Source organism: Haematobia irritans, chromosome 4, assembly GCF_050003625.1.
Source record: "Haematobia irritans isolate KBUSLIRL chromosome 4, ASM5000362v1, whole genome shotgun sequence".
NCBI classification, from domain to species: domain Eukaryota; kingdom Metazoa; phylum Arthropoda; class Insecta; order Diptera; family Muscidae; genus Haematobia; species Haematobia irritans.
The window spans coordinates 40,007,915-40,031,708 of record NC_134400.1 but is presented as its reverse complement, the minus strand read 5'-3'; the positions used below and the strand labels follow the sequence as shown (position 1 = coordinate 40,031,708).

The 23,794-nt window shown below is 27.7% G+C and overlaps 1 protein-coding gene across 6 annotated transcripts in view; it reads left to right on the top strand.

Moving 5' to 3' along the window:
- Positions 1-23,794, top strand: part of Eip75B (Ecdysone-induced protein 75B) — a 329,326-nt gene that overhangs the window by 288,405 nt on the left and 17,127 nt on the right. For 4 of the 6 annotated variants that reach the window (XM_075305938.1, XM_075305937.1, XM_075305939.1 and 1 more), the window contains one exon: positions 4,640-4,784. In XM_075305938.1, the coding sequence (XP_075162053.1) occupies positions 4,640-4,784 (145 nt within the window). Of the gene's footprint in view, positions 1-62; positions 2,761-4,639; positions 4,785-22,729; positions 23,725-23,794 lie in introns of those variants that run through there. The other 2 variants (XM_075305935.1, XM_075305941.1) reach the window with 2 other exon arrangements.

Genomic DNA, 23,794 nt, shown 5'->3' with positions numbered 1-23,794 from the left:
TGTATCTCACCATGAGTGAGTGAGGTAAAAACTCTACAATCATTCGCTAATTGTGTGTCAAACTAAACGGACGTGTTTACGTGTGAATTTAATTTGAAATTTTTATGAAATTGTTTTTGAGCTCAAGCACAATAATACATATAATAAAAAGCAATAACAAATAAAACGCGTCGTTGTCGGACTAAAAAAAAAAAACAAAACACAAACAAATAAATAAATTGAATTTTGCGCTATTTTTTCTGATTTAAATGGCCTTCTCTATAATACACCAACAAGAAAAAAGTTTTAAAGAAATTGTTTTAAATGAAATTTTATAAAATCCAAGAAAGAAGAAAGTGAAAGAAATTTTTTTTCTCTGAAAAAAAGGCCTAGAGACCTTTCATAAGGAATAGCCTTTCCTTAACCACACAAGGGGAAGTTTTTTTGGAAGAACAGTGCTTAACCGGACCCCCTCTCCCCATGTATTCCAACACAAGCCTTCCTTAAAAAAGTTGGCTATGGAAAATATTTTGTGGGTTTTATTTTAAGCGTCTTCGAACGCTCTTATAAGAATGTTCCTTAATAGCAAATTTTAGTAAAAAAAATCAAACCAAGTGTCATTTTAACCAAAAAAAAATACAAATTTTAAGGGGAAAATTATTATAAAAAAAATTAACAAAAAAAAATATGGTGTGTGCTATGCAAGAATTAACCACCTCGGCGGTGGCCATAACGGAACATCATCATCATCATCATCACCATCATTTACATGGTCCTCCAACAATGGCAGGTTATCAGCAGCAGCAACAGCAACATCAGCAACAGCAATTAATGGGCGCTCCACAACAATTGGAGGTTAGAACTTTGGGAAATGGTCAAATTTTGACAACAACAAGTGGCTTGCAACAACATCATAGTCAGCAATCAGGCCTTCCCCAACAACAAATGACCACTATTGTTGTTTTGGCCACCCCAGAGGCAGCAGCTGCTTTGGCCAATAATAATACAACAACAAATACTCAACAGCAACAACACTATGGTCAAATACCCGCCAATTTAATACAGCAACAGCAACAACATAAATTAACAACGAATAAAAGTCAACAATTGAAGAAGCAACATGCCTCTTTGGTTAGGTTATTGGAATCGGCTCCTCTAACCAAAAAAGCCAATAATGGTCAACAACAGCAACAGCAGCAACAAATGATCACACAAACTCCTAGTCCAATGGTGCAACAACAGAGATTTCAGCAACATATTGTTTTACCTCAGACCCAACAACAGCAACACATTATCTATGTGGAGCAAAAACCCAAACAACAACAGCAGCAACAACAATTGCACCAACATCAAATGTTAGCTCAACAATTGGCCCAACCAAAAAGACTGAAACCAAATTCAATAACCTCCAACTCTAACACCATCACCACCTCCAATTCCTCAACCACCTTGAGCAATGTTGCCAACACCAACACCACCAGCACCAGTAATATCATACAACCAACATCCTCAGTAGTAACAACATTGGCATCAGCCTTAACAACATCCTCCAATGAGGGCTTTAGCTCTAGGCAACAACATTTCTTAGTATTACCAGCAGCAACGACAGCAACAGCAGCAACATCATTGTCCACAACATCAACCACATCATCAACGGCTGCCGTTGATAGTAGCAACATAATAAAGACATCCTTACAAATCTATAACAATCATAATTTTAGTACGCAGCAGCAACAGCAACAGCAACCACAAAATATTCCATCTCAGGATCATAAGACTCCAGCAACACCGCCACAACAACATTTCCTGGAAACAAAAATAAACAATGACCTCAATGTGAGTGATAAGGATATGGATGATAAGAAAATGACAAAGACATCGATCGAAAATGATTATGAGCCACAACAATGTCCTTGGAAGAAAATACGCTATGCCCGTGAATTGAAACAAAAAGAGCAACAACAGCAAAAGGAATGTACGACCGATGAGGATCATGCGGCTGATGGTATTAAGGGACAAGAGTCAAGGCCACAACAACAACAGATATGTGATAAATTAACCCAAAATGAGGATAAAGACAAAACGACGAATACCAACTCCCACCTCACCACGAATACCCTCAGCCAAACAAATACCACCTCATCATTAGGAATGAATTTAGCGGAACAAACTCACAAAGAAATTGCCATTTTATTGCAACAACAACAACAAAACTATCAGCAACAACAGCAGCAACAAAAAAGACGTGATAGTTCGGATAGTAATTCATCATTGATTAGTAATACATCCAGTACACATTCCTTAAGTAATGGTTGCACATGCACTCCCCAACAATTGAAACAGCAACGTGAGAGGCACAGCACCAACAACAACAACAACAACAATAGTGATGATGATCATTTGGATATTTTAAATTTAAGACATAATACTATTGTAACATCCGATGACCAGATGATGGATGAGGACTATTGTGATTGTCCAAATTGTCATATGGATTCAATGGGTTGTGATCAAGATCATGATGATGATGGTCATCATAATCAACAAAAAGAGGAAGAACAAACTACCTTAAATTATTTATGTCAGAAATTCGATGAAAATTTAGAAACTGGCAAACATCATAATACAACTATGGATGTTAAACAATTAAATGATGCCATAATTAAAAAGGATATTAAAATGGAACTCGCTGATGGTGGTGATGTGAATGGTGAAACCCCAGAAACGGGGAAAGACAAAACTGCCGCAATGGGTGATAATAAGGAGTCAAGAAATGATAAAGTAGGTGGTTGTTTAAAAAATTAAAATAGAATTTTTATATAAAAAATAATAATAATATATATATGTATATATATATATATATATATATATATATATATATATATATATATATATATATATATATATATATATATATATATATATATATATATATATATATATATATATATATATATATATATATATATATATATATATATATATATATATATATATATATATATATATATATATATATATATATAATTTATTATTATGATTATTATTATTATTATTATTCATATTGCAAATATAAAAATTATTAATTTAAAAATAGGCTTTTACAAAAAAAAAAAAATTATATAGATATATTTATTATTATTTTTAATATAATTTAGATGAAAATTATTAATTCAAAATAGGTTTTTACAAAAACTATTATATAAATAATTTTATTATTATTATTAAGAATATATTTTTGATTTTTAATTAAAAAATGCTTTTATAAAATATTATATAAAATAATTTTATTATTATTATTATTTATATTATATACATATATGAAAATTATTAATTAAAATTGTTTTTTACAAAAAAAAACTATATATATTGTATAAATAATTTTATTATTGTTATTTATATTATATATGAAAATTAAATATAAAACAATAAAAAAATATATGTAAATTATTAGTTAAAAAATAGCTTTTCCAAAAAAAATAATACAAATATATTTTTGTTATTATTTTTGTTATATATATATATATATATATATATATATATATATATATATATATATATATATTATATATATATATATATATATATATATATATATATATATATATATATATATATATATATATATATATATATATATATATATATATATATATATATATATATATATATATATATATATATATATATATATATATATATATATATATATATATATATATATATATATATATATATATATATATGTAAATATATATATATATATATATATGTAAATTATTAATTAAAACTAAGTTTTTAATTAACAATAAATAAATAAAAATTTCATAAATTAATAATTTAATTCACAAAGCAAAACAAAAAATATTATTACAACAATTTGAGTTCATATATATATTAACATATTTTTATACCCTGCGCCACACTGTGGAACAGGGTATTATAAGTTATTTAATATTTTTTTTAATAAACAATAAATACATAAATGTTTAATAAATTAATTCATAAAATAAAACAAATAAACAATAAATACATAAATGTTTAATAAATTAATTCATAAAATAAAACAAAAACTATTTAAAAAATATTACTACAACAATTTGAGGCCATCATAAATTGAATGGAATCTATTCATAAAGTATATGAAAATCATCAATAATGAGTAATGAATATAATAAATGAAAAAAAGAAATAAAAAAGAAACTAATTAAAAAATATTAAAGTATTTAGAAAATACATATATCTATGAAATTATTATTTAATTATTATTATTATGTGATTGACTTAAATTCTAATTTAAGTCAATGACAAATATAATGAACTACTGTGTCTATGAATATAATCATAAATACTTTAATACATTATCTCTTACACATTTTTAATGAATAATTTTCATAAATTAAAATTAAAAAGAAAAATATCTAAAAATTCCTAAATAAAAAAATATTATGTTTTTTTCATTTAATTTAATGTATCTTATAAATTAGTATATATTTATTAGGGAAGGATTAGTGAGTGATATTTATATTTTGTTTGAATATTATTTATTTCTTTCTGCCTTGGTCTAAATATTATGAACAATTTTCAATTTTATTATAATTTTACCATTATTGTGAAAAAAAAAATCATTAATTATTCTTCTCTAAAAAACTCTTTTCAGGGATTTTTCCGTCGTTCTATACAACAAAAGATTCAATATCGTCCCTGTACAAAAAATCAACAGTGCAGCATATTGCGTATTAATCGCAATCGTTGCCAATATTGTCGCCTGAAAAAATGCATAGCCGTCGGCATGAGTCGTGATGGTAAGTTTGATGACTTTTTTTCAAATTTTACATAGAACAAAATAGAAAACTACAAAAATCCACAAATTAAATTAATATTTTAACTTAGAATACATAAGTCGGGAAGATATTTAATTTTTCTATAACCTCCAGACATTCACTTCAAATTTACAGTTAGGTGTACGATTTTTTTCTTTTTATTTCAATTTACTTAAGTTTTTGGCTAAAGAGTTCTAGGTCATCCACAAACAAATTTGTTTACTCCCAAGCCAGGTTCAATAACCTGTTGTTGTTTGGTAATTCTATTTTTTTTTCGTTTACTCATTCTTATTTTGCCAATTCTGTTTTTGGTTACGTTTGTTTGTGTTATGCCATGCAATCTTTTATTTACTTTTGATGATGACAAACAAGTGTCCCAAGTTCATTAACCTATCCAAGAAAGAGTTAAAAAAATCGGTGAGCTTGTTTGTCCAGTATTTAAAACAAAAAAATACTGCCAAAATTTTGTTAGCTTCAGTGGATGGTTGGATGAACAATGAATATGATTCACACAACTGGAGTTGAGAACAATATGTAAGAGGAACCTAGCTCAGACGGTGATAAGAATGGGGTGCGAAAAAATCAGCACACTCAATTTAGTTCAAGTTTTTGAGTTCGTAATTGTTTTTTTTTTTGCTTTTGTTTTTGATTCCCAGTAATTAAACAATTTTCGGTTTGTTGTTCTTATTCTTGTTGTTGGAAGAAAGACACAGTTGCTGTGTTATGGTATTTCGGGGTTGTGCAGTCACATAGGTATTGAGGTTCTGTTAAATAAGCACCCGCACAAAATAAATAAAATTCTTTAAATGAGTGTGTGTTTGTTTTTGATGAACGACCCTGCATGCTCTGATGCCTGTGTGCCTGCCTAACAGCCTGTTGACTGGTATATGAAAATATATATGATGATATTTGTGTGTGTGGGGGTATGGGTATATGTGTTGTGTGGCGCGCTTTATTATGAAATGGTGCTAAAAGTTGAATGAACGCACTTAACCTAAATTTTTGCAGGCTGTGTTTTTGCTTTTTTGGTGATTATTTGCACAGCCCACCATATCTGCCCGTCAAAAAACGACAAACACACACACACACACTCGCATATAAAATGATATGCACGAGCTATAGATACGAGTGTGGCACAATAAGAATCTCCCTTGAGAGCAAAAATAAATAACAAAAAAATATCTACAGATTATGATAAGCAAATAAGGCCTTCAAAAATTATTGATGGCAATTTTTTGGTGGTTTGAAAAATTCAAATATTCAAGCAAATGATATCTAAAAAAACTATTTTTATTTGTTTTGTTTATACACATAACAACAATAACAACAATATTACTTAATAATTTACTTATACACGCTCTTATTTGGAGTACGTGATGTCTAAACAGGAAATTATTATAAAATTGTAGAAAAAGCCGAAAGAAAGCTATAAAGCATTCATGCCTACTTACACATACATACCATACATAACAAACATGAAGAAATTTGTTGAGTTTACAACTCATCAAGAGTGTTGAGATTTTTACATTAGTGTGGAGGGGGAGTTGTTGCGAGTAGAGAGAGATTTACTTGAGTCTGCTCTTATTCACCACCTATCTTTTTCTCACCAAAGAAATTTTATTAGTGGTGAATAATATACTTATGCTTGTGCTTGGTTGTATCATCGTTGAATCAACGATTGCCCCCGAAGATGATGATGACGACGATGATGATAAGTTCATTGACTTTTTCTCCAACTCGTAATGTGTGATTGTGTAAGGTGGTGTGATGGAAAGGGGGGTGTGCTACGAATACGTGTTTTTGTGTGGCTTTGACTGAGAGCTTACACTCTGCTCTTTTTTTAGGCTGGCTGACAAGCAAAGAAATGAAAAATGAAAGTAAATTTCGTATTTACTCTGCTCTACCCCCCTCCCCCACTCATGGCATAGCCACCCTTTGCTACTCATATTCCCAAATAATAGTTTATCTGTTAGTTGGGGGGTTTTGGTGTGTGTGTGTTGGTGTGTTTTTTTTTTGTTTGCTATATAAAACTGGCCATGTGCTTATTTCTTTTATTATCTTTCAAGGAAATTTAAAATAAAACATTATTATTTGTATAAACATATAATTGTACAATGTATATTTGTATGTTTGTAGAGTAATATGGATGAATATTCTACAATGAATATACAAGGTCTTGATGAAAAAAAAAAAAACGAAACATAACAAAGAAATGGAAATTAAAAAAATTGGGGGAAAAACTAAAAATCAGGAGCCATAGTTTTCATGGAAATTGGGGAAATTTTATAAGTTTAGATTTTATATTTTTATTATATAACTCCATCAGATTTGCTCAATTAACAAAAATAATAATTTTCAAACTACAAAAAAAAAAAAACAATTTCGTAAACGCTTTTTATGTATTTATATTATAATAAAAAAAAAATAAAAATAATATAAATCTATGAAAGCATTGCTTTAATGTTTTGATATTTAATTAAATTTATATATTTATACTTGTATTTATTTTTTATATTTATAATTTATATTTATATTTACAATAATATTTATATTTATTTAATCTATAATCTTTATTAGTATATTAATTTCCAAATATATTTATTAAACTTATGTTAGCCTATAAAAATAATAAGAAAATAATTTAGTATAAGCTACTTGGATTATCTTCTAACCAATTGCCTACATCTATGTGTTTCTATATATTTTTATTTGAATTTTTCAAATTCTCATTTTTTATAATAATTATTATTTTTTATAATAAAAAAAAACAAAAAAAAAAATGATTAAGTTAAAATAAAAGCATCTCACAACTCCTGCCATAGTTCTCTATGATTTCTTAGTAAATTAGACCATGTGTGCAAACGATAAATTATATAAATTTACAATTTATTTATAAAAAGAATTAAAAAAAAATATTTAAAATTTTCTATAAAATAAAGAATTGTTTATATTAATTTTTTATATATAAATTTATATTTATTTTTATGTTTACATTAATATTTATAATTATTTAATCTATAGTCCTTATTTATTTATAAAAAAAAAATAAAAAAAATATTTAAAATATTCTATAAAATAAAGAAGTGTTTATATTTGTTTTTTAAATATAAATTTATTTTTATATTTACATTAATATTTATATTTATTTAATCTATAATCTTTATTAGTATATTATTTTCCTCATTTATTTATTTTTGTTTTAGCTTTAATAATAATACATTTTACTATAAGCTATTTAGTCTATAATCTAATCCATTTCTTAAATAAATTGATATTTTCTTATATATTTTTATTGGCATTTTTCAAATTCTAATTTTTTTATAATATTTATTAATTTTTTGTTGGAGTTCTGAATAATCAAAAAAAAATTGATTAAGTTAAAATAAAAGCATCTCACAACTCCTGATATAGTTTTCTAAGATTTCTTAAAAAAAGGCCATATGTGCAAACCATAAATTATATAAATTTACAATTTAGTTATAAAAAAGAATGTTAAAAAAATTATTTAAAATTTTCTATAAAATAAAAAATGTTTTCTAAATTATTTCTTTAATAATAATACCCAAATTTATTTAATTAAAGGATAAATTATATAAATTTACAACCAAGTTATAAAAAAAGTTTTAAAAAAATATTTAAAATTTTCTATAAAATAAACAATGTTTTCTAAATTATTTCTTTAATAATAACACATAAGTTTATTTAATTAAATAATATATTTTATTTACGCTTTTCCATTGTTGTTGTTGTATAAGCGAAATTCTTTTATAAAAGGGGCCCTTAACATTATATTATTATTGTCACTTAATATATCTATTTAACTTTCTTAACCATATATGACCTAAATAAAATAGACCATTTATAAATAAATGCTAATAAAAAAACCCACTAAAAACAAATAAATATCCATATATTTTAGCCTCTTTAACAAAAAACACAAAAGCATAAAAAAAAACAAAAAAATATATGTATATAACATTAAAAACTTTCACTTTCTTTTGGCATTGCACAAAGTAGCACTAAACACTAGCTAAACTACTTTCTTTTTCATTTCTCCATAAAAAATGGTTAAAGTAAATTATTGTAAAAAAAACACAAACTACGGTTAAGTAAAATTTCGTAAAACCAACAACAACAACATATGGTGGACTTGATGATGATCATAATAAATGAACAGGCATGAAAATGAAAACGAAACTGAAATACATTTATCTATGCAAGTATGCTCGCATATATGTATTGGTAAATGGGCTTTGAAGTGAACAAACAAAAAAAATTTCTTTTTATTTTTTCATGCAATGCTGCGTGTTCATAGCCGCCACCAAAGAGAAAAATATTAGAGGCTGTTGTTTTGTTTTTGTTTTTTTTTTGTTTTTGTTTTCTAATGGCCACCAATTTTTGTAGCCCTCTTTTACGCAAGTAAACCAAATCCCCTTGCCCCACCAACGCTTCCCCTAAATAACCAAAATAAATTTCTCCGAATTCTCCTAATATCTCAATGATTGCCATAGTAGTAATACATCTATCCATGCATACATATCATGAATTGTAATAGTATTTGTAGCATTAAGTATTTCGTTGTTTCATTCGTTTCACTTTTCCTTACGTTATTGAGTGGAGCATTTCGTATTAGTGGGTGGGGAGGGGGGTTGGTATTAATGCCTTTGAGTGTATGTGCCCACCAAGTACAAGAGAGCTGGAAGTTCATTGACCGCTTGTCTGACGTTCGTTGAAACTAAAACTAGGTCACAATCAGCAAGCAATCGCACACACACATACACACACACAGCCACATCTACTGAATAACCAAACATCAACGATATGTTTGTTTTTTTGGTATAGCCATAATGCCAGTCATATTGTCAGTGCGTCAAACCATATGAGGGCCAGAGTACAATGCTGGTGAATTTTATTTGCCTGCCTTTTATACTCTCCCCACATTTACATGTAGGAGATGATACATCACTTGGCATTTAGATGAGACAAATTATGAGTAATTTATGATAGAGATGTTAATAACTCAGAAAGAGAAAAATACATATGCATGTAAGTGTGTGTGTCTGCAATAATCATTGAGCTAAGAATAATTATGGGAACATAAGAAAAGATTTTGGGATAACAAAAATATTTTTGAGAAAACACTTTATATAGTGTAGACCTCACAAAGGTGTTTAATTATCTCTAAGATATATTTGTTATATTCTCACATTAAAATTAAGCTCTCATAAGAGAGAGAGAAAATGTGAGTGACTGTTGTGATTACTGAGAGTATGCCTGCTGAGAGATTTCACTGTAAATATTAAGACAAGACTAAGACTTGTGGGGAGAATATTTAGAGTATTTTTGTGAGAATAGAAGCCACAAGAGTAAAACCTCTTCTGGTAATTACCTCCCTAGTTTTCTTGTGATTGATATTTTAATTTTAGCTTAAATTCTTCAATTTTACAAAGAAATCTCAGGCACACATGAAAACACTTATTACACTTTTTTTTACCTGGGAAAATAGACTATTGCTGTTTCATAGTAATTCTAAAACAATTCAAAAAAAATTAACTTATAGATTTAAAAACAAAAAAACTCATGCACACTTGAACACACCTACTACACATTTACAAAGGTTTTATCGGAGAAATTAATTTTGTCTTTTGTGTTTTCATAACAATTCTAAATTTTGTAAAAAAAAATCTAAAATTCTAAAATTCTAAATTAATTTAATGTAAATTCTTAAAAAAAAATTATTTATAGTTTCAAAAAAAAAAAAAAAAAAAAAAAAAAAACAATAAACACCTACTACATATTTACAAAGACTTTATTGGAGAAAATAATTTTGGCTTTTATGATTTCATAACAATTCTACATTTTGTAAAAAAAAGAAATTTCTTAAATTCGAAAATAATTTACTATCAAATAAATCTCAAGCACACATGATAAAACCTATTACACATATAAAAATATATTACCTGGGAAAATGATCTGGGCTATACATTTTTCATAGTAATTCTAATCGGCTTGAAAACTTCATTTGAAGAAATATATTCGTAAAAAAAAATCGTAAAAAAATATATATTTTTTTAATTGAACAATTGAAACTGCAATTTTTATTTGATCATTGAATTGTATGCCTGTGTGTGTATATAATTTATAATATAATCATCCGTTCAACTATTCAAGTACACACAAATACTACTACTCTACATACCATGTAGATAGAATAGTTGATACATTTGTGAGATTTTGTGTGTGTAAAGTGCTATTGTCGACAGCAGCGGCAACAACTACAAGTTATTTGAACTTTATTCAGGTCAATTACAAATATATATTACGTACATTTTCAAAACTGAAACTATGCTGCTGTTATAGCTGCCTGCTTCTATGGCAATATAGTATGTAGACAAATCTATCTCTATCTGAATATACAAAGCAAGGCAAAACAACAACAACAACAAAAATACTTTGGCAGCAGCAATAGCGCTAGCCACTCCAACCATATATTTAGCTAGCTCTCTTTCTCTAGTAATATCAACAATAATTGTATAATAAATACATATGGAGCTTAAAAAAAATTGAATATGATGGAGGCTACGCATTAACAGCACAATTCAAAAATATATATGAAAAAAAAAAACGTCTAATGCAGGAGGCTGGCAACAATCTTAGCGGCCTCTAGAAGACTGACATTTACACAAACATAAATAAAATGCCTCCTAAATCATGCACTATTAGGTTGCCTAGAAATTTTTTTGTTTTTGTTTTTACCCTCGTCTCGTCATTCCTTCATACAAAAGCACTAATAAAGCAAATTGACATAGAAACACCAACAGCTAGTCATAACGACAATCCGTCAGTTAAGTAGTCATACAGTCAGTACCAATTATCGCCATCTATTCCAAATAAACAAAGTGTCTCCAGTTCAATGAAAACAAAAATTAATTTGTTCAATCGAATTTTCTAGAATCTACATAGACATGTAAATAAACACGAGTTAGTAAAACTAATAAAATAAATGATTTTAATAGAATATAGAATAGAAGTTTTGCCAATAATTTTATGATATGGAAATATTTTAAATAGATTTTTTTTTAAAAGCTTGCACACATTGATGTTTGTTATACTAGGATTTAGCTGATATTTAGTGGTAATTTCCATATTTATTTACTTTTCAATATCAATTAAATTCCTTTAAAATTTCAACAAAAATACAATTTCCAATTGATTTGCTAAAGCCAATTAATTGATGCAAGAAAACTAATTACATTATCAAATTTATTAAAGTATCTACTATGAGATTATTTATAATTTATACATATGTGCGAATTATTTTATATAATTACTTACTTAAATTACTTAAATAATAATAAAATAAATTATGGTTTTATTTAAAAAGCTTGCACACATCAATGTTTTCTATACTAGAGACTAGCTAATATTTGTGGATAATCTTTCTAGTTATTAATTTTTCAATACCAATTCAATTTCTCGATAATTTCAAAAATAAAATTTCCGATTGATTTCTTAAAGCCAATGAATTGATCGGAGAAAATTGTTTGTATTAACAAATGTGCGAAGGCATCTACTATCAAAATCAACATAAACTAATCATGTGTGCGAATTGTTTTATATAATATAATTTAAGTTTTTATATCAAACGCTTGCACACATCCATATTTTTTATACCAGAGGGCTGCCACTTTAACCTAACCTAACCTAACCTACCAGAGACTAGCTTATATTTGTGGGTAATCTTCCTACTTATTTACTTTTCAATAACAATTCGGTTTCTCGACTATTCCAACAAAATAAAATTTCGAATTGATTTCCTAAAGGCAAAGAATTGATCGAAGAAAATTACTTACATTGCCGAATATGCTTAGGCATCTACCATCATATTCAACATAAACTAATCATGTGTGCGAATTTAAATTTAATTAAAATTAGATTATCGAATAATACTTTTTTCTATACAAAACATTAATGTCTGTATATTTATGACAATGTTTCTCGATAGCAATTCTGCAATTGTTTTATTATTTCAGTGATTTTATAAAAAATTTTTATAATTTAAAAATTTTCTAATATATTTTTTATTATTATTTCCATATAATTGTGAATATCATGTACTTTTTACAATTAATAATTTAAATGCATTCATAGAGAAAATAACTTTCTTTTTAATGCCTGACTTGTTGACTTGAGGGTCTTCAACAAATGTCTCTTTAGTTTTGTTGTTGGCAATTTTAAATTCCTCTTCCCATCACAATTACGCATTTTACTTAATTTACTTGTTTGTTTGTTATATTTTGATTACGTAAATAGTTGGTACTCTGCCTCTGAAATAATAACGACAATCCAAAATAAGACGAGCTTTGTTAAAGGCCTTTGGTTGGTGAAATTTTTCTGCATTGTGTGTGTGTTTTTTTTTTTTGTGGTCATAAAATAAACAAAATTCAGGCTTGTCAAAGAAGAAAGAAAAATATTTAAAAAATAATAATACCAAACACCTTATGCCAGATATTAACGTAATAACAAGTTATTAGTATGCTGGCCTGGCCTGGCGCTCACACATACTTGCAAGAAGTTAGCTTACTGTGGTGGTGGTTTCGACCAACGTTATTATAAAACAAGTGGTGTTTTTTTCTCCTTTATTTTTTTGCCTTAATGCTTTACTATGTTAAGTGAACCTTCAAAAAGTTCATTTACCTTTTGGTGGAAATGATAGCAAACTAAAAAAAAAAAAACAAGTTAGTCACACAAGTTGGCCAAAAAGAAAGAAAGAAATCTCCATTAGTCACTCAGTCACTCAAAGTTTGAGACTCTCCCATCTCTGTGTGAGATAGAGAGAGATATGGCTTTCTAAAATATCTCACTCATATTTGTTACCAAATATACAAAAAAAAAAACAACACACTTTCGTTTTTCAATGCCTCCAAAACCAGTTTTTATGCTCTTGTATACCCTAACCTACACTAAGTTACCCAATAGAGTGGAGACTCTCTGAGCTAAACTCTTCTACTCTTCTTGATAGCCTGGTGGAGAGTAGTATACGCTCATTGAGTTGATTTGGTTGTGGTTGTTTATCACGTTGCATTGCTCTAGAATTTGTGTGTTTGTTTGAATTGAAATGCATTGGAAAAGTTCAACGACTTTTAGAAATTTTCTCGAAGGTTTCAAGAGCTTACACACACACACACGCACACATAGCAGCAGGGTTGATTGCATAAATGTGGAAACACAAGCAAACGATGTTACGAAGCACAAAAAATTTGGCGCTTAATGCATTCGTATTATTTGGCTTGCTTTCGGTTGCTATCATCGTAGCGCTGTAGCAGCAGCAGTGAATGACGTGCACACACATGAACAGCAACAGCAACAACAACAGCAATACACCATGCACTTTTGCTGCAAGCGCAACGACAAAAGCTTCGCTAACTATAAAACGTCTTGAAAAATTGTGCTGAATGCCGTTCATTGCTCTTTTTGCAAATGAGTGTCGTACGGATGTCTATATGTATGTATGGGTGTGTGTGTGTGTGCATGTTGACTAGCATTGCAGACAGAGTCATATAAATATACATACACTCGCCTATGCATATTTAGCCTCGTTTCATTTTGCTGCCATGAAGGCACATTGCATTGCATATCACAATGTCGGCTGCATTTGTTTAATGGATGGAGGATGGATAGTGGTTGGTGGTGGTGAGTAGGGTGTTTTTGTACTCTTATTAAAATCGTATACTTATCAAATGGACACAAACACACACATAGACACACACTCAGATGTAAATGGACATTCGTTTCGTAGAAACAGAGCCAAGCAAAACGGCAATGAGGATGCCAACGTCGTTGATTGCCTCCACATTCAATGCAATTTTTATATGCCCACCATTAAAACATAGTCACACAGCTAAACACTAAGGCACAGGCAGCTGCATTTATTTTTGCATGTGTTTGTGTGTGTGTATGTGTGTGCGTGTTGTGTTCGCCTTTGTCGCAAGAGTGCAAAGACTTGTATGTGGGTCATGCACGGTCACTCAACTTGCGATTTTCAAGTGAACACACTCACTGTCTGGCGGAATGGCGTGGCGTTGTTGTTGGCCATTCAAATGTGGAACGAACGAACAAATCGGACAGACAAACGGCCATGAGGGCAATGCGTCAGTTTGACGAATTGCAATGTGAGATTACATTACAGAGAGCAGCAGCACGATTGCTATGGCTGTTAGTTATAGTTATGCAGGCTCTTCTTTTGCTTATATATTTTTGAATTTTGGTAGTTGCTCAAATTTTGCCAAAGCATTTTGAATTATCTTTGAATGGGGAGGGAGAGGAATTTGGGCTATTTGATATTTGAAAATTTAGATGTTTACCTTGTTTAATAAATAAAATCAAAGAAGGGTTCCACAAAAAATAAAAATTGAAAATAAATGATGAAATTTGATCTGTTAATTTTGTCATAAAAATTGTCTGTTAATATTTTGCACACATGGTCAAGTCTTAAATATTTAATTAACCTAATAGGTTCTGTTTTCCATGATGCCTTTGGTTTTCCCAGATCAATTCATTTTAACTTAAAATCAAAGAAAGAAAAGAAATACTATTTTTTTTTTAAATAAAATAAAATAAAATAAAATAAATAAAATAATAATTATCATTTATTATTATATAATAATAAAATATTAAGAAATCCTAGATCCTAAGATTCTCTATTGATACCATCTCTTTATCAAAATCGGATTATGGAAAAAATTGAAAATAGATGATGAAAATTATTCTGCCACTTTTGACATAAAAAATTCTCTGTTAACATTTTGCACACATAAACAAGTCTTGAGTATTTAATTAGCCTAATATGGGCTGGTTTTCAAGGTGCCTTTGGATTTATAATATCAATTCATTTTAAATAAAATAAAAGAAAGAAAAGCAAAATTGTTTTAAAAAAATAAATTAATAAATAAAACAAAAAATAAAAAAAATAAAATAAAATAAAATAAAGTAAAGTAAATAAATAAAATAAATAAATAAAATAAAAAAATAAATAAAACAAAAAATAATAAAATTAAAATAATTATTTTTCGTTATTTAATAGTAAACATATTAAGCAATCTTTTATCCTTAGATTCTTTATTGATATCTTCTCTTTATCAATATCGAATTCTGGGAAAAATCTTCTGCCATAATTAATTAAAAAAATTAAAAAAAACTTCCCGCTATTTCCGAATCTTAACTCTATAACATCGAGAAATATCGACCATCAAATTTCATTTGCCTTCACCGCGGTCATTGACTTTACTCATAGTTTTTTTTGTAAGTTGGAGCCTGGAATAATTAATGAAAGCAATTTTTATATGCTTTAAATATTCCATGCATGCTAAAGAAAGTTGGGAAAGTTTCTTTATAGTTTATTTAGGTTTTCATGGATTTTTGTGTGTGTTTTTGTTATCTGTTTTGGTTTTTTTTCTTCTTATTTTGTGTGAGGTAGGTAAACAATTCATGTTACAAAAAAAAAAAAACAATAACTACGAAAGCTATAAACAAGCTTGAATAATTTTATAATAGCCATAGCCAGTTTCAAAACAACAACAAAAACAAAAAATTAAGTGAAAGTGAAATTTTCAAGCGAAGCTAATGTCCGATGGAAGAAAGAAAGAAACTAAAAGAAATCTTCAAGTCAATGACTTCTTGATCAACAATAAACGGGCCAAACATGCTTAGCGTGGTAAACAATTATTACTAGAGTATGATGGAAGAAATGCGAGACGAAAAAAAAACCAAAACAGCCAACACCAAGTCAAAACACGTTTTTTTGTATAATGCAAAAAAAAAAACAAATCTGGAATACCAGTGAAATTTATCAACAATGAATGCTTGGTTAGGTTGCCTGGGTGCACCGAAAGATATATGAATAGTACCAAAAAACCTAAACTACAGCATTTAAACAACCATCCCCAATCAAGTTAACTTTCACTTTTACTTTCGCGCATCATTAACCAACCAAATCAACAACAATGAACATAATAAGACAAATAAAAAAAAAAAACAATAATAATTGTTTCAAAATCAAGACAAGTGTTACACTAAGTGGGCGGAAGTATGTATATAGTAGCTGGCGGTTACAATTAGCTAAATAAAATTTTAATGGATTATTCTTGAAAAATCTCCAATTTAAAAATCATATTACGTATAGCACATAGGTATACTAACATTAATTTAGATATTCATACGCACCCAAGACCAATTAGAATAATCATACGCATCCTAGTCCAGCCTAATTTCATGTCTTATATTTATTAATTTATATTTAAAACTTCCACTATTTACCATCACTCTCTTATGTGTAAAAAAATTCATGGATTTTTGGCCTTATGAGAACAATATTCTCATAACTTTAAATTAATTGCTATTAGAATTCTAAAGTGAACAAAATATTGTCGAAAAAAAAAAATAAAGTTTCCCAGGCTTACAGATTTATACATATTTATCTTGATTTGGACGTAGAAAATAAAATCCCATAAAAGAAAAAAAAAACACATCCCATGAGATAAAACGAATTGATATTAGTAGTCTGAAATGACCATAATATTCTTCATACTATAAAGTTTCCAAGGCTTATCCCTTTTTTTTCATGTGTGCAATAGAATTCAAGGATTTTTGCCTTGCCTAGTGTAAAGAAATTTTTTCCCGCAACTAAAATTAATTGATCTCAGAATTCCAAATGGGCCAGAATTTTCTTTATACCTTTAGGATTTCACGCCTAAACAAATTTTACTTGTGTGCAATAGAATTCAAGGATTTTTGCTGCGAATTGATATTAGCAGTCTGAAATGACCATAATATTCTTCATACTATAAAGTTTCCAAGGCTTATCCCTTTTTTCATGTGTGCAATAGAATTCAAGGATTTTTGCCTTGCCTAGTGTAAAGAAATTTTTTCCCGCAACTAAAATTAATTGATCTCAGAATTCCAAATAGGCCAGAATTTTCTTTATACCTTTAGGATTTCACGCCTAAACAAATTTTTCTTGTGTGCAATAGAATTCAAGGATTTTTGCTGGTCTTCGGTGAAGAATTTTATTTCCATAACTAAAATAAATTGATCTTAGATTTCCAAAATGGTCAACTTTTTCTTCATACTTTTAGGATTCCATGGCTTTTTCTTATGTGCAATTGAATTCAAAAATTTTTGTGGGAAGAAACATTTTTCATAACTAAAATGAATTGATCTTAGAATTCCAAAATGACCAGCATTTTCTTCATACGTTAAGAATTTCATGGCTTATAAACATTTGCTTGTGTGCAATAGAGTTCAGGGATTTTTGCCTGGGCTTAAGTGCAGAAATTGTTTTCCCACAACTAAAATGAATTGATCTGAGAATTTAGAAATCATCAGAATTTTCCTCATACTTTAAGAATTCCATGACTTATCAATTTTTTCTTGTGTGCAATTGAATTCAAGGATTTTTGCCTTGTCCAGTGCGAAGAAATTTTTTTGCCACAACTAAAATGAATTGATCTTAGAATTCCAAAATTACCAGAACTTTCTACATACTTTTAGAATTTCGTGGCTTATAAACGTTTGCTTGTGTGCAAGGATTTTTACCTGATCTAGTGTGAAAAAATGTTTTCCCACAACTAAAAATGAATTGATCTGAGAATTTAAAAATCATCAGAATTTTCCTCATACTTTAAGAATTCCATGACTTATCAATTTTTTCTTGTGTGCAATTGAATTCAAAGATTTTTGCCTGGACTTGTGTAAAGAATTGATTTCCCACAACTAAAATGAATTGATCTTAGAATTCCAAAAGGACCACAACTTTCTTCATACTTTAAGGATTTCATGTCTTATCAAATTTTTCTTGTGTGCAAGAATATTTCAATGATTTTGGTGTAATGAAATTTTTTACGAATTAATAAAAAAAATCTAAGATAGCCACAATTTACTACTTACCTTAAATTTATCATTGTTCAAAGAAATTGTCTTGTGTTCACTAAAAATTCGGGAAATTTCTCAGTTTCTTTCTTTGAATGCAGTAAACATTTACTATTGTCTGTATGCCAGCTTTCATCATTAACATTGTTTATGATTTTCTTTAGTTTTTTTTATTATTATTATTACTACACTATGTTGTTGTGTTTTTATCTATAATTAATATACGTCAAATGGATGGATATGTGCGCTTATACATTGTTCGTGGAATACGATAGCCATTGCTTGTTTTGTTTTTGCTCTTGGATTTCAAAGTGGGTTTTGTTGCCCTCATTAACTTATGGGGGGTTCATTGACCAGTTATTGTGTGTGTATGTTAATGTCTCACTCCCCCTCCCTCTCCATTTCTTTGTTTATAAGGTCTGGGTGTCTTTTTTTGTGTTTCGAGAAGAGGAGGTGGCAAATGTTGGAAACGATTGTAGCCATCAAAGTTCACCTATACACCACATATGTGAACTAATTTCCATTGTATGTTAATATATTAACGGTATTATACATGACATTTGATGAAATTTTGTAAAACGTAAATTAATATCTTTTAATGTTGTTGTGTGTGTGTGTTTTTTTTTTCTGCTGATTGAGGGTAGAGGGCAAAACCCCTTTAACTATTTATGCAATAGCAGTGATGTGGGTTTTTAGGAAATTTTTGAATTATTTAAGTCCGTCCGTGGAATAAATAACTATATTACTTTTCCTTTTATACGTTTATTTTTTATATATTTTTCTATTTTTTTTAATATTTTATTTTTTGCAAAAAAAAAATATATCTTTTTAAGTAAATATTTTTTCAAAATTACCCTCAATTAATTGCAGTTTTATTTTAGTCATAATATTTCTCTAATTGTTTTCAAATTCAATTCAATACAATCATGAACAATCACATTGGTGAGAGAGCCATTGAACCCAAGGCAAGCGCAACGACATCATCATACTTTGCCCTCGTTCTACTTAAGATACAGATACATTCAAAAAATACAGGAGGTTTCATATGAAATAAAACAACAACAGCTGCAACAACAATGCCACAAATACAAAATATGAGAATTGAATTATTTTATTATTTTCATTTGCTTTGAGAATTAACAAAAAAAAACACACACACACACAACGAAAGCATTCTCACTCTATAGAAATTTCAACAATAGCTTGGCAATTGTCTATTATGAAGTTCAAGGTATTTTAATAATTATAAAAAAGAAAAATGTATATATTTTTTTGCATAATAATTGAGGCCTTTTGTATATTTGAAATTTTCAAAAACTATGTTCTATGTTACTTTTGCAATTGCAAAAAGTTTTATAAAGTTTAATTTCTATGCTTTTTCCAAGCTTTATTAAAAGCTCAACATATGGTGAACTTAAAATGTATTGTGGTGAAAAGCTTATGTGAATAAAAAGCTAAGCTAAAACTTTTCTTTGTGGATTCATAATAACAGAACTAAAATGGATAAAGTTTCTCTGTGAAGAGATGTGTAGCTAACTGGTAAGAGAAGAAGAGAAGAGCATGAGAAAAGAGTAATAAAGCTATACAAAAATAAAGACCGGTAAAATAAGCTTAAACATTAATGAGAATTCAAAACAAATTATTACGAAAAAACGACATTTAAATAAATTAAAGTAATAAATTTAATTAAATATATTTAAAAAAAATTATGGCTTAGGGAAAATCATTTGGAAAATAGAAGAAAATCCGCATTAAAGCTAACTATATAAAATATAGTACCTACATAGAATGTGGTCTCTAGAAATTCTCTAGAGTTTAAGTCCAGAATTTACTAAAATAAATTATTATATATCATCATCTAGGAATTTAATTAAATTGTAAAGTGAATTTTATTTTATGTAATTTTTTTATTTTATTTTTTTATTCTATTCTATTTTACTTTATTAATTTTCTTTTTGTTCGACCTTTATAAATATATAATGAAATGAACCTCGAGCTTGATTAATCATTTCATTATTCTATTTTACTTTATTTTATTTTATTTTATTTCAATTTAATTTAATTTAGTTTCATTTAATTAAATTAAAAATTATCATTTAATTATATTGAAAATGTCTAGTGTATTCATAAAATTAATGAATGATAAATCCATAATTCTTTTAAAATTAAAAATAATAAAAAATAAATAAACCATATTTATTTTATGTTTTATTCTTTCTTATTAGATAGAACATATTAATATAAAATTAAAAAAAAATATTTGCTGTTAATCGAAAACAAATTACTAAAAAAACCCGTATTTTTAAAGATAAAAACAACAACAAGACAATGTAATCTTTTAAACTATAAATCAAATTAATAAAAACATAAAATTTACATAATTAATTATTAATTAAAATCTTTATTATAATTAGAAATTATAGGAAATCTACATAATTAAATTATAAATTGTAAAATTTTAATAATTGAATTATTTAGATGTGTTATAATTTATAAGTATAAAAAATATTAACTTATTTAATTATATTTAATAATAAATATATTTAATAAATATTTATTATAATTACAAATTATAACACATCTACATACATAATTATAATAAAAAATTTCTTTTAGTTTAGTTTTTCCCCCTCACTAGTTCTAAATAGAAAAACTCTGGCATTTTAAGAGTAATATCTTACAATCAAAAGTTCTCGCTCTTTCTCTCAACATAATTAATCTGAGAATTATATGTAAACTTCTTCATATAAATTCTCTTAGAATTTTTAAAAATGGTATGAAGCTAAGAGAATTTTATTGTGGGCAGTGCTGCCGCTAGTGAAAAATTGAGTGAAGTAGATTTTGGAAAAAAGTGGAGTAGATTGAATAAAATTGAAGTAGCATACATTTTTGAAAACAAAACAATAGAATTCATTTTATTATACCCTCCACCGTAGGATGGGGATATATTAACTTTGTCATTCCGTTTGTAACACATCGAAATATTGCTCGAAGACCCCATAAAGTATATATATATATATATATATATATATATATATATATATATATATATATATATATATATATATATATATATATATATATATATATATATATATATATATATATATATATATATATATATATATATATATATATATATATATATATATATATATATATATATATATATATATATGAAATTCTGAGTCGATCTGAGCATGTCCGTCCATCTGTTGAAATCACGCTAACTTCCGAACGAAAGAAGCTATCGACTTGAAACTTGGCACAAGTAGTTGTTATTGATGTAGGTCGGATGGTATTGCAAATAGGCCATGTCAGTCCACTTTTACGTATAGCCCCCATATAAACGGACCGACAAATTTTGCTTGGCGGGGACTCTAAGAGAAGCAAATTTCATCCGATCCAGCTGAAATTTGGTACATGGTTTCAACATATGATCTCTAACAACCATGCAAAAATTGGTCCGCATCGGTCCATAATTACATATAGCCCCCTTATAAACTGATCCCCCGATTTGGCTTGCGGAGCCTCTAAGAGAACCAAATCCGATCCGGCTGAAATTTGGTACATGGCATAAATATATGGTCTCTAACAACTATGCAAAAAGTGGTCCACATCGGTTAATAATTCAATGATTAAAACCGCTATGTTCATCGTAATTAAAGGAATAGGAAAATCATTTAGATAATATGGGAAAAAAATTTTGAAGCAGAACAAAAAGTGAAGCAGATTTTTGGAAGAAGGAGTGACGAAGTAAATTTTGTGAAAATGAAGCAAAATACTTCGATTGAAGTAGTAGCGGCAGCACTGATTGTGGGCCTACAAAAGCAATTTCAATAAGCTTTCTAATATTAGTCTCTCTTAATAGCTCCCTATTGGCCATAGGCTCTTTCTCAAACAAAATAGAATCTTTCTCTCTATCGCTCTCTCTCTCTTATCATATTATTGTGTTAAAGAAATTAAGCATGGTTATATTGTTTGCTTGGGAAGAGAGCCTATAAAGGGGAGCATTAACTCAAAGTTTTTGTATACTCATTTAGCTTTGCTTTGCTTTTTTTTCTGTGCTCTATACACACATGTTGTACCTTTTTGGGGTATATTCGTAACATGTTGAAGAATTTTACAGTTAGTCGCGTTCGAGACCTTGTCGAGTTTTGTCATGTTGAGAAAGAAGTGAATACACTAGAGATAATATTACATACAAACAAAAAAGAAATAACGAAAAATTTACTGCTTTTTATTATTATCTATAATAATATCAATAAAATCTAAAAAAAAAATAATAATAATAATTAATTATTAACAATTAATTATTATGCAGAAATAAAAAAGAAAATTCTCTATGAAAGAAAATTTTAAACTGCATTCTCAGATTTTGTTAAAACAAAATTATAAAAAGTTTTAATTGAAAAAAAAAAAACAAAAATAATTTTTGTGTAACAAAACAAAATATCAAATATGAAAAAAACACGGCAAAGTTTGAATATTTTGCTTAATCTAAGAGAAATTGTGAATCCAAAGATTTATATATAAAAAATAAAATAAATATTTTACTACAAAAATACAAAAAAGCTGATTTACCGTTATACACCCAGAGGATTACGCGCTAAATTTAAACCAAAAAAAAAAAAAAAAAATACTAAAGACCACAAAAGTAAACAAACCACAATCTTTATATCAAAGAAATTAAAGTTCCTGTTTAAATAAATAAAATTTAAAAAAAAAAAATCTTAGAAAATTCATATTGTACCTGGTGTTATTATCTCCACATTGAAAAGTGGAAGTTTAGCTAATAATAGAAAAATATTCCAAAAAAAAACAGTGAAGTTGTGCCAATTTTTATGAAACCTTAAAAAAAACAAGCTTTTTCATGCAAACAATTTTTTTTGTTGAAATTGTAATACAAAAAAACTAGTTTCCTTAGCAAAAATGGCTGAAGAATTGCCCATATTAAAAAGCATACTCAAAGGCAATATCAACTATCACAATGCACGTAAGTGTGTAAAAAAAAAATTAAACAAAAAAAAATAGTAGGAGAAAACAAACTTCTCCTAAGACTTCCC